The sequence below is a fragment of the Corvus cornix genome, chromosome 3 (assembly GCF_000738735.6).
Source record: "Corvus cornix cornix isolate S_Up_H32 chromosome 3, ASM73873v5, whole genome shotgun sequence".
In the NCBI taxonomy this organism is placed as follows: domain Eukaryota; kingdom Metazoa; phylum Chordata; class Aves; order Passeriformes; family Corvidae; genus Corvus; species Corvus cornix.
Genome location: NC_047056.1, coordinates 65,668,941 through 65,681,881, shown reverse-complemented (window position 1 = coordinate 65,681,881; position 12,941 = coordinate 65,668,941). Strand labels below are relative to the sequence as shown.

The following is a 12,941-nucleotide window of genomic DNA, read 5'->3' as shown; positions in this document are numbered from 1 at the left end:
TTTTAGCATCACATCTAAATCAGCAGCTATGATCAGCTGAGTGTACATTAGTGACTTCCACAGCTGTTTATCAAAAGACTGTGCAAGCCTTAGGCTTTCAAAGCCTAAACCTTTTGCATTCAAAGTAAAAGGATGAAGACTAATGCAAAATTATTAGTTCATTTTTGCCAGAAAGTAACAAAAGAAAAAAGCTGAAATAGCTTTTTCCCTTAGCTTTCCCAGTTTTGGCAGCCTTCTGTCTGACAGAATTTCTCACCCACTTCATATTCACTATTCACAAGTGTAAATGAGGGTGCAAGGCAGTGTGAAATCTGGCCTCCTAGCTCCAGTTTTTAAAACAGCTTCTGACTTTGCACTTACAAGAAATGAAAGGCATAATTTGACAGCGCTGCATAAATTAGCACTACAATTTTGAAGTCAGATACCTTTTAAATAATTCACATGTCAGTGTTCCTGATATGAGAGTGTACAAAGTGCAATTGTAATTATTTTTTAACTGCAGTGATCTGCAAAATATGACAGGACAGAGGTCAACCTCGAAAATCTCTGTGTAAACAAATAGTGCCAAATTTGATTAAAATAAAGTCCATCTACTTCTTGGCTGAGATCAACAGGCCAGCCTCCATTTTCATGATCTTCATTTATTTTACATAATGACATAATGAATTTTATTCATTATGTTGAATCCAACAAAACTGTTGATAGCATGTTTGATTTGCCTGTTTTGCACCTGGTGAATTCAGTATCCCGCATTAGTGAATGTTAGTGAATATTTTACCCCAAACTTTTGTATAACTGTGGAAAATCACTTAAGGAAAAAAAGGGCTCTTTGTTCTACACTATAATAGCAAAGGTCCAAATGTATCTCAGGTTGCAAGAAGTAGGCATTATTTTCCCAAATACTGCCTTACAGTCTTTATTGTTGACTTACGGGATTTTTTCTTTTAAGAAGTGCAGCTATACCTACCGTATTTGCTTTACCAGCCCAATACAAGCATTGACCCAACCAATCAAAGGCCAACATCCTTGCATTTCTGACATCAGATACACAAGTGTTCTCAGTGGTGCCCTTTCTTTTGTTCAATGTCCAGGTCTGAACTTCCCCCAAGGAATTAATCCAATAAAGAGTGTTATTATACCAATCGAGGTCTTGAAGAAAAAAAGGAAGACGTTAAGCATTACACAAGCATGTACATTAAAAAAACATTTTTTAAAGAATAAAAAGCATCCAGGAACTTCAGCTTTTTAAAAAGCAATACAAATGCACAGTTAGGCTCAGCTAACGTGAGGGTAGATTGTTCTTCATAGGCAATAATGTACATGTATAGTACATATATAGCCCTGATTACTATAAATACATGACATATATTGAGATGCTGGAGACAGAACTATCTAGTTCAGAGAGTTGGTTTTAGTTTGCTTGACTGTGGTGATGCCAGAAGGGTTCCACTAAGGATTAATTTGACTCATAAAATAGAAGAAAGGGGATGAACCCAAAGGGTTGGCTCAGTGAAGCTGCTGCACTGCACTGCACGACATTGAAGTCTAGAGAACTCTTGTCTTTCAGTTCTGTTGGCGAAATTTATGGAGAGCTAATAAATGCCAAAAAAAGCCTGTAGGAACAGCATGCAATTTGTTTAGTGCATACCTGAAATGTTTCTTATATGAGGATAGAGAGGTTCTCCTGGCCCGTAGCTGTCCACTTGCTGCTTCCAGAGACCTTTAGGCCCCACTGCCAACACGTATGGTTCTTCTTTGGCTGTAAAGGAAGAAAACTGCAGTTGTGCACACCAACAAGAAATTAATGTGTAATATTTGTGTTTCAGTAGCAGCAGTTCCTGTTTCTGGAAAGCTACAGAAGCACCTTTAAAACTGCCCTTGTCCTAAGGAATAAAGGACAAAGAAGAAATGCATGAAAATCTCATAATTTGAGAAACTCAGAGATTCAGGGCAGGTTCAGATCCAGAACAATAAGGCAATTTGGAATCCTATTAGATGTTTAAAAAACACTGTGGGTTTGGACCTGCCCTTACCAAAGTCAGGCAAAAGTCACCTCTAAGCCAGTCCAGCACCTTAAGCTGGAAGCTATTTTCCCCTCAGACATTGGTTAATTTAGGTGAATTAGGCTTCAGAAAACATTCCAAAGACATGCAAATCTCAGATGTTTTGCACACATCCATTTCCCCTTATTATCTATGCTCGAACCAAGGATTTTCAGCATTTGGTGAGCTTCACTTTTCCATGAGCTGTCATTAACCCCCAGGGCACTGCACAAACCTATTCATCATAGAAAGTTCTTTACAGAGCAATGGAAAGGGATAACACATCTTGTACTGTATCAAATAATGTTTTTGATAGAATATCTGCATTAGAAAAATGTTGATAAGTACCAATATTAATGCATAAATAATATTTAATGTCATTATTCTAGTTTGAGAATCCTACTACTTTAACTAAAACCAAATTTACTTATCCTGTATTCTTTAATATTTCTAAGAAAAACATGTTTGTGCCCCTTATTTTGCAGTCTTTGCCCAAAGTGTGTGCCTTACCAGGTGGAAAGATTTATACACAATTCATTCTTCATTTTTCCTGTGTGACAAAGCAGTTCTCACCTTCTTCTAAAGTTGTACCTCTAAATGACTCTGACCATGGCCCTGCACCAGCTGGAGACACAGCTCTAACTGACACCTCATATGCTGTGAAGCTGGCCAGCCCATTCACTGTAAACCTTGTGTTACTAATATTTGAGACAATCCATTCCTCCTCAAATGGATGCTGAGGTGACACTTTCACATCGTAGGTCCAGTTCTGCCAAGCAGATAAACCTGTGCAAAGCAAATAATCGTGTTATTATGGAGTTGATGGTTGTAACTGGTGATACATATTCTTTGAGAAAGATGTATATTGGAGACTCCTTTCAAAAATGCCAGTGTCAGTGGAATTAGGAAAAAAAATGTACACTCTTCACCTTTGTGACCAACCAAGAGTAGTACTTCAATCCCCCAAGTAGATAATAGAAGAACAAAAATTTTCCCTGGCCAGGTAATTTTCTACTCTTCAAAGGCACATGCACAGAGGATAGAAATCATAGCACAGTCACTGATAAAAAGTCATTACATCTCTGCCATGCATTTGTTGTGTGATATCAGCACCCAACACTACTGCTACTCCATACCGTACTCAAGATCAAGCTTTCCTTAAAATCCTTGCAGGGGATGTATGAGTTACCAATATGAACTTGCATTAATTTAGACAGAACATTTAGCTATTTTACTGGCAAACTATGGGCTAAATTTTTCAAACAGAGGGAAAATTCCATAGCTTCCATTAGGATCATCTATTAAAGTCCCTAAAGCCCAAATGAAGAAATGGGAAGTCAAAAAGTTACTTCTCTAGAAAGAAAAGAAGTGGACTTCCAGGGAGAATCAACTGAACTTACTGGTTCCAATAGTGCGTTCAGGTGGTCTCCAGCTGATCACAGCTCGGTCCAATCCAAACAGAGCCGTGACAAGACGAGGAGCAGTTGGTAAAGGAAAAGGCTGAGTTGATGCCCCATAGAAAACCAAGTTGCCAATGCCAAAGTATTCTGGGTACACCAAATTGCAGTCCACAATGTACTCATTGAAGCTAGAACTTCCCGCTGGAGAGACCTCCTCATGGAAAACTGCCGAGCCATCTGTGACTGTAAATGTGTTATCCTCATAAACGAAGCTCTCCATGTCATTAAATGGCACGTGTGATCGCAGCGTGTGAAACTCTGAACCATCAAAAAAACCTGACACAAAGGCCTGTTCTGTTTTGTTGAAGAAAATGAGTCTCTTAGATTGGAAGTTGATCATGAAGACACTCAGAGCACTGGATCTCACCACTGGTGAAGCTGTGGAGGCAGTGCCAGGAAAGAGTGGAAGGTCTGCTCTGTATATGCCATCCTCCAGGAGACAGAAAATATAACTGGCCATAGAGCAAAATAAACCCAAATAACTACAGTGCAAGAAGTCCGCAGATGAGCCACAAATATTTTAGCAGCTAAGAGATGTGCCTGTCTTTATGCACAATAGAAAAATGCTTTTGGCACTATTAATATATATATACTGGGAGAAGTAGGCACATCAGTTTTTACCTTCTGGGAATTTGGATAGCAGATTATTGGAGAATATTCTTCCGTAATACTTTAAATGTTAAGCATGAAAATTTAAAATTCATAGAGCTTCCTGTTTATAAGAGCATGAAATTTCTGAAACCCAGATTTCTGTATTGGAAAAGCTTTATCTCTTCTGCTAGCGCCCTAAAGAAGAAAATGCAGAAAACAACGCTGCATGGCACCACTTTTGTTCCAATTGTTTTGTAGTTTGTTACTTGTTGCCAATTGCACTTTTGTTTTGTTAACTTAAGTGCTTGAAACAGGAACCTAGATGACCAATGAACTGGAGAAAATTAGAGAGGAGCTTTATAGGACCTTTGACACCAACTGCTCAAAGAAGTTCACTTACCCATTATAGGGATCAGCTATAACCTTCCTAGGGGATGTCACATAAAGAGGAGTGATGTCTTCAGCTACCGTGCAGTTCTCTAAATGGCAGACATGTATCTGGGGAATGAGAAAAAGGCAGGTGATGCATTCATAGGGTGCTTGCTAATGAGCAGACAAGCTGACCTGAAATTCTTTCAGGGGACTGACACAGTGAAATACCTCTCTCACAGTCCTAGGTCCTTCTGGGCTCCTGAGTTGTCAGTCAGCCAAGTATAACCCTCGTACACAAAGCCATAACAGCTTACTCTGAAAGAGCCATCAGCCATACCTCTAAGCTGGAGGGAAAATTGTGTGTATCCAACTGCCTATACTCAGTTTGGAGGGTATAGGCAAACTGTACTTTGAAGATGATCTGGGAGGGAAGGAAAGTGCTTTTCTGGTCCTGGAAGTAATACCTTGGGATTCAGAAATCTCTGCCATCAGTCTGTTCATCTACAACTCATTTGTATCTTTTCATCACTACTGCTTTTCCTGTCCCCCTCTTCCCTGAGCAGTAAGTGAAAAATCAGACATGGCAAGAGAACTAAAGAAAAAAAAAAAATCCCCCACTAACCATTTAGGGCAAGTTTCTAGTCCTTTGTACATTAGAGGACTACATAGGCACATGCAAAGTCTGACCATTAGTGTAACTCATGTTTCATGAGTAGGAAATCCAGTGTAGGGTTGCCATCTCCATTTTTACTTCATACTGAAGCAGCTGTAATCTGAGATGTTGCCATTGTATGAAACACTTCACATATTTTGTCAATTAGGACAGACATTATAATCACTGTCTAGATATCTGACCACCTCCTGAGGCGGAGTAGGAAATGAACAGGCTAGATGGGTAACTAAGTGGGAAAAGCAGTGTGTCTGCACTGGGTATGAGGAGGGTGTGAAGTCAGTCTCAAAAACCAAAACATTTATGTACTAAGGAGAAAAATAAGGCAAGGAGCCAGAGTTCCATCTAGGGTGTTTACTTTAACTATGACATGATAGTCAAGCCTTCCTTCTTTTTAAAATGATGAAATATGTGAATATTAATTTTATATTAAAATATATTCTTGTAATTATATTTGTGCATACATATCTATACATAAATCATATATTCTCATGTAAAATTAATCACATGATGGTTCAAATGAAGTAAGAAATTAATTAAGCACTAGAGCATTACCTTTTCACTCATGACAAAGTATATCCTCTGGTAAAGCCAGTCTACTGAGATGGATGTAATATTCCCCCAGCCAGCATAAAAGAGCATTAGGTCAGATACATCAGACATATTTGCAACTCCTTTCACCCAGATAGAATTCCCTTCAGAAAAATAGACAACTTGCTGATAAATATTCACAGAAATTCCTAAAAATAGAAAGATATGTGCACACAGATAATAGAAGAAATGTTTCAGCTTTTCAGTTAATTTTTCTACTTGCCTTAAAAATATGTATTTTTCAGTCTGCAACCCATCATCGTCAGAGAAAAGTTAACTGTTTTTTCTCCACACTTCTAGTCTTCTTTCAGATAATAAGGAAACATTCCCATTTGCTATGTAATTGACATTATTATAGAGAATTGCCCTTCAGAAAGGTAATCAGACAAAGAGAGGACATGTAATATGCAAACCGACACTGATTGCCCCTCTACAGGTCAAACAGATGCAATTGGCATCTCTTCACAAAGCACCATTCACTCTAGAATTCAAGCTTGAGATAATCTGTGCCACCTCTGCACTATCAAAGGCTATTTAGTCAGGGGCAATATTCATTCTCTGGAGTCTTTGTGGCTCTGTGAAATTTGGTAGATAAACTCAGATCTCCACACTGTCATCAAGGACCAGTATAGATAAGAAACATTAGAGTGGTGAGTAATTCGAGATAACATGGTTGTCCGGTGACTTCAACTACTAAATGCCTCATTAGTATGCTGACATACTAACACTGTCTTTTAACACATGGCATTATTTTATTCAGAAGTTTGAACCACTTTCCCCATATTCATGTTGAGAAAAAAATATGTATTAATCACAGGGAAACGTGGATTCATCTTACCTCAATTTAGATACCTCAAATGTAAGAGATGAACCAGCTGCCTAGATACAGTGAAGAAAAAGTTGCACTGGGGAGAATGATTAATCTCTTCCTAGTGCCTGTCACTTCAAATAGGTCAAATCATGTCCTGAAAGTTTCTATTTCTCCTGATCAGCTGTAAAGGGAGACTGGATACTGTCTCAAGCTATGTGAGGTACATTCTGTCCTTGGTGAAAAGAGGTCTTAGACACACTTGACAGGAAAGGGGAGAGCCCAATCTGATTTTACCTGTAATGTTGTGGTGTATAGTACCATTTGGCAGGCACTGAGCAGCTTCAAGGAAATGCTCTGTGTGTCTCTTCCTTAAAGACTCTTTTCTGGATAGAAAAAGCCATGCTGCTTTTTCCTTAACTGGGAAACAGAGGAATTCAGAATTTAGATGACCTCAACACGTTATGTTTCCTCAACTCAGATACATCATTAATAGACATGCACATGCGTGTGTGCACAAACGTATGTATGCATGAGTATATTCTTACGTTAGCAGTTACAGACCAAAACTTAAAGTCTTTGAGTTTTGAAAGTGTATGGGGTTATTCACCATTACAGTTGATTCTGGCTCCTCCCACAGGGTGAAAACACACCATGTGAATTTCACACCATCATTTCCTGCAACAGTAGTCAGTTCCCTAGTGAGGGAAAGTAAGCTGGAGCACCAAAGCCCCACTCTGACTCAAGGAAATTAAGGCACTAAGATATCCATGTGATTTCAACATGCAGCAGAAATAGGATATTTAACCCCTCTGGACTTCTTTGAAAGCCCCAGTCAAACTAGAATATTATCCCACAGAGCTGGAGAAAAGCAATGCAAGTACGTTTATTCCATGTGTTTCGTTGTAATGCTTAGTGACTTATTCAAGAAACAAGTACCTTTCACAGGTAAAGATGATAATGGGATAATATAATCTGCTTCAAAGTTGATAAACTTAATAATTTTTTTCCTCATATAGTCATAGAATTTAAAGTCAACAAGGATAGTTTTGGTCACATGAATTGACCTCATGCTTATAAAGGCCCAAGCAATTTACATCAGAACCTCTGCAGTAAATCCGCACCTTCTGTCTGGGCTATGCATAGCTCTGGGAAAGATAGCTTGCCTCACTTCTGTATCTCAGGTCCTTGAAAATGCAGCACATGCCCTGCTAAATTGATTGTTACCTTCATTTAAAAGATGGTGTATTATTTCAAGTATGATTTTGGCTAATTTCCATCAGCAAACAATCCTTCCCTTTTTTTTTTCCACTCCAGTTTAAGCAGCTGTCTGCAATCAGATACCATTTCCTCATATGGGTATCACAAAACTGTGATCAAATGCTGTCTTAATTTATTCCCAGATAATCTGCATAGATTGAGCTGCATGTATTTCTCACATGATGCACACACTGTGAGTAATTTCAATAATGATGCCTTCAGAGCAGAGTACAAGAGGCCAATATTGCCTCTTTATCTCTTTTCAAGTAACATTTCTTGCAATCTACGGCAGCAATCAGATTCTTTCCCCAGCCCTTCTCAGGGCCCAGATCTACACATGTCAGTACCTGATGCAGTAACACCATTTCTGGACATGATAACATGAGGAAGGGTTGTTCCTGTTTGTGTCAGCACAGAGAGAAAACACAGTGCCTGTGCAATTCAGGGGGAAACAACTGAAATTTTAAGTGGTGACTAGTAAGGAAAGTGGGGTGGTTCCCCACCCCCATAAAGTGTGGGTCTTGGGGGCATAGGGTTTGTTTGTTTGTTTTCTACCTTAAATTAATTGCTTGGAAATTGGATTGACATAATTACCACAGTTCAGACTTTTCAAAAACGACACAAATATTTATGTCTCAGGGTCGGCCAACCCTAGAGCAAACCTCTGTGCAGTCATCAAGTAAGGACATGCCGGTTTGTCTGAGCTATTACACAAAATAAAAATTCATATTTTAAAAAGCACTAGAGAAGCAAGTTTAATTTCTTTAACCAATAGCAGAAAACTGGCAATTCAGTCTTGAAGTGTTTTCATAGAGCTGAAGCATTTCCAGGTGTTTGACAACTGAATCTTTTCATGAGAAGGGCAGAGTCTTTTATTTTCTTTTCTAAAAGAACATTTTGGTGACATTGATTTCACTCTTATTTGTGTTCTATCTCAATATGTATCTTTCTCTGCCAATTAATTAACAATTCTGCAATTCTTTGAATAATAGCTATAGTGCACCATTACTTTCAACATTAATTAGTTGATATGGTAAAATAAATACCTCCATGAAAGAGAAAAGAAATTGGTATGATTTCACAGATTTGGCTTGAGATAACTGAGAATTTTTGACAAAAGAGTTTCAGGTTAAGTATTTAATTATTAGAAGAAACACACTTGTTTGACTGCTGTTAAAATCTCATCTAGAAAATGGAATCAGGTTTTGTTCAGTCGCCACCTCAGACCACTGTGGTGTTTTTCATTTGTAATATAATTCAAATCTGTTTGGGCCTACCAGCTTCACAGGCCATTCCCATGCTGTGCAGCCATATAATGTCTACAGCTGAAGTACAGGACCCTCTCTGATTTGCTGTTGACTCCTCAGCATACAACTCCTTGACATGTTCAGAGCCTAAATATTCATCTCTTCTGCCAGGTATGGGGCAGGCCGAGGAACACGAGTTTGTCCCCAGGAACAGATGGTGATAAGGACTCTGCTACTCTTGTACCTTTGGATGCCAGGGTTGTGATGTTGGCCTCGGCAGGGGGTCCAGCACCAACCTCATTAACTGCCACAATACTGAACCTATGGGACAACAAAGAGACAGGTTTTGGTTGGCAGGTTTCTTTTGGAAGATTGCTTGAGTAAAATTTTATCAAATAAGGAAGCTGCTACAGAACTGCTTGACTTTCAGAAGATGCCCATTTAAATATAATGCTCTGGGAAAATTTAGAATAAAAACAAAACCAACCAAAGTCTGAATTGCCCAAAGGCAGAACAACAACAGAATCTGCTAAATTTAAATTCAAAATAAATTTTCAGACTCAGAAGAACAAGTCAACTTCATTTCAAAGGAAGATCTGTATTTACCAGTGCAAGCAGAATGCGGACCTTTGCGTTTAATAAAAATGAAGGAATTTTTCCAGATGCTTAAAGTACTAGAGAAGACTGCTCTATCTTTCTCCTGCTATACCAAAAACACAATGCCACACAAGCCAAAAAAAATTTAAAACAGCAGCTAAGAAAATGCAGCCTCCCAGCCCTATATCAAATTGCTTTTCCTTCCTCACCATCTGACTTCTGCAAAAGCAGCCAAATTACTTGGGATAACTCTGCTACTTCAAGGATGGTGCCCTTGCTTTTGGCAAGAACATAAGTAAATAGCATAATTGTGCAGAGGTCATATTATAAGGCATACTCCATGCTATCTGGACAAGAAGTGTGACTGCATACTTGGCCACATTGGCTATCTTTTCTTTTTGTACCTGTAAGTGGTGTTTGGGAAGGTAGAGTAGAACTGAAAGCTGTGCCCTCTTGAGGCTCTCAACAATTCATGATTGTCACTGGTGAGGAGCAAGTTATATCCAATAATCAATCCATTTGGAAAAAGTGGTGGAGACCAACTAACTTCAACAGTGTTTGGACTTGAACTCTGAATATCATTAATGACAGGAGCTGTTGCAGGAACTACAAGACAGAAATATCTGACTCCAATATTTGATTAAAACATTAATTGTTTTTCATTTTAAAATACATTTTTAGGTTTCACACATGTTAATTCATTTATACACCAATAAATATTAGTAGGGACAGTTAACATTTCAACAACAATTCACTTTTTTTTTAATGTCCAGGAAAACGGAACAGTGTTTCAATCAACTACATGTATAATTATGTACAAAAGTATCCCATGTGCCCTCCCAATTTTGACCACGTACTTTTCTGTGCTTGCTTTTAAAACCAAAAGCAGTGAGAAGCCCTAAATCTTCTAGGTTAAACAAAAAGAACCTGTAGTTTGTTAGTTTGGTCTTCTGCAGCTACCCAAGAGACAAAATACACATGATTCTGAAGATTAGGGACCAGTGTTGTCTGCCAAAGAAACAGCAATTAAACCCAAATGTTTCTGTTAAGGTCCTGAAAGATGCAATTAATAGTGCAATTCCTTACCTCCAAAAGCATGTGTCCGATAGCTGGGACTAGGTGGAGAATGGAGCTGCAGCTGAGATGTAATGATCCAAACTACTTGAAACACGTATTCTGTGAAGGCTTGAAGGTCTTTGACTGTATACGCAGTTTCAGATACTACCTAGATAAATGCACAGACACAACCGGGTTTTTCCCTTACTCCAGCTGCAGCTGAAAGTTATTTTCAGCGTAGGCTTTGATTTTCTATCTTTTCAGAACATTTTCTCTTCTCTTTCCTTAGAACCTGGCACCAAATCTCAACAATGAGCAGGTGGATCAAAGGACTAATGCAATACAATAGTAAATTTTAAGAAAAAAGTAAAAAAAAAGCTAGAATAGTAGCATATTACAAGCAATGTATTTTAAACATATACCACAGCTTTAAGATACAAAGGATCCTTGTTACACTGAAATATTTATTGTCTGAAGTAATTGCTCCCTATTATTTCATCAATAATTCATTCAGAGGAACTTCCTGCTTAGCAAATTATCTTTACCTTTGATTTGTGGCACCAACTTGTCATGCCCTGTAAATTGGTCCAATAGAGATGATGGCAAGATAACAAGTGCACAGCTGACGCAAAAGAACAAATTATGAGAACAACTCTACTGAGCCAGAAAAAAGGTCTTTCTAGCTAAGTATTGTGCTTTGATGAGAACCAAAAAAATTTCTTCAAGGAAAGGTATTAAAAAAAAAAAGAAGAAAGCCTACAGCTGTACTTCTCCTGAACATTCTCATTGGCATTTCACAAACATGGCTCAACACGAAACAATGGGAATATTTGCAATTAGTAGAACTCGAGTTTTTCTTCCACTAATTTTTCCAGTCACTTTTCAAACCCTATTTAGTAATTTTAGCAATTTTAGTATTCGGGAGTTTAAATATAGCGATTTAACATCCACATGTGCCAGGAAGCAGATGAACATTTTGACTACCCATTCAGTGAGGAAATACATTTTGCTAGTTTTGAACCTGCTACCTGCTAGTTTTCACGAAGGTCCCTAGTTCCTATGTTGGAGGAAATGGGGAATAATCTACCATTTCTCAGCTTCTCCATGCCACTCATGATTTTGAAAATCTCTTTCATGTACCTAACATATTATCCAATATTTTTCTAAAAACAAAACAAAACAAAAAACTAAGAGCAGAGAAGAGCCAATTTCCTTGCAAAGTAAAAGGAAATGTCCTCCTTTACCTCTGTGTACCTCCAGTCGCCAGGGAGCTGATTTAACTTCCACTGGATAATATATTTCACCCCAGAGATGTTAGCTGCCTTCCACCCTAGTGTGACACTGTGGTTTCCAATGGCAGATGCAAATGGCGCACTAGGTTTGTTCAAGTAGTCTGAGGGGAAAATACAGTCCAACAGTAAGAAAAAGTCTTTCATGGCAATCACTGCATCTCGAAGGTACAAACCTCTTGCCTCACACACCTGAAAGCCGTAAAGCCCATAAAAACACATAAAAGAGTATATTGAAAATGTTGCTGAGTAACTTGCATGGCATTTTGAAGACAGTTTAGTAAGTCAGACCGAAATGGGCCAGGTTCAAGTTGAGCAGTTGTGACTACAACTCCATACTTGTGTAAATGCATTTTTAGTTACAGCTACTTAGTAAAATTTTTCTGAATAGAAACATAGAGAAGGCGTGGGAGTCTTCTGAAAAGATTTTCAAGGGGACTATTTCAATAGATAGTATTGGCCCAAGGTATCCTCTTAAACAGTTGAGACTGGATTCAAAAAGTCTCATGCCCATGAAAGGAAGGGAAAAATGTTTTACTCCAAGATAAATTTCAGTGTATTTGTTAAAAGAAAGAAGAAGGGTGGTAGTTTTCTGATTAATGAAAATCCTCAACGCATTCCTATTTTTTTTAAATAAATCCAGATCATAGAACAAGACTATGAATTTATCAGACTGTCAGTTGGACACAGGATTCTATTCAGACTTACTTAGTACTTCAATTCCATATGCATCCTCTGCACAGCTACAGCCAAACTTACAGGAAACTGTCTGTGTAAGGCACAGAAGTCACTGGTTAGCTTTGTGTAAAGGCAGACTTCCTTCCAGAATCATGCAGACACACTTTAAATACATGCAAACTCTGTGGACATTTTGCATACACATAAACCTTGTGGAAATAATTACATTAAATCTAAAAATTAGCAGTACCATGAATTCACTCCAAAGATTTTCTTGAGA

General features: G+C 38.2%; 1 protein-coding gene across 1 annotated transcript in view; it reads right to left on the bottom strand.

Annotated features, from left to right (window-relative positions):
• The window catches only part of ROS1 (ROS proto-oncogene 1, receptor tyrosine kinase), a 71,923-nt gene that overhangs the window by 51,843 nt on the left and 7,139 nt on the right, over positions 1–12,941 (bottom strand). Inside the window, exons 5-16 of the mRNA XM_019286971.3 lie at positions 12,692–12,752; positions 11,939–12,087; positions 10,725–10,863; positions 10,043–10,244; positions 9,286–9,362; positions 6,832–6,954; positions 5,691–5,875; positions 4,494–4,591; positions 3,443–3,954; positions 2,616–2,828; positions 1,649–1,759; positions 968–1,149 (exon numbers count right to left, since the gene is read on the bottom strand). Of these exons, the coding sequence (XP_019142516.3) occupies positions 968–1,149; positions 1,649–1,759; positions 2,616–2,828; positions 3,443–3,954; positions 4,494–4,591; positions 5,691–5,875; positions 6,832–6,954; positions 9,286–9,362; positions 10,043–10,244; positions 10,725–10,863; positions 11,939–12,087; positions 12,692–12,752 (2,052 nt within the window). The remainder of the gene's footprint in view (positions 1–967; positions 1,150–1,648; positions 1,760–2,615; positions 2,829–3,442; positions 3,955–4,493; positions 4,592–5,690; positions 5,876–6,831; positions 6,955–9,285; positions 9,363–10,042; positions 10,245–10,724; positions 10,864–11,938; positions 12,088–12,691; positions 12,753–12,941) is intronic.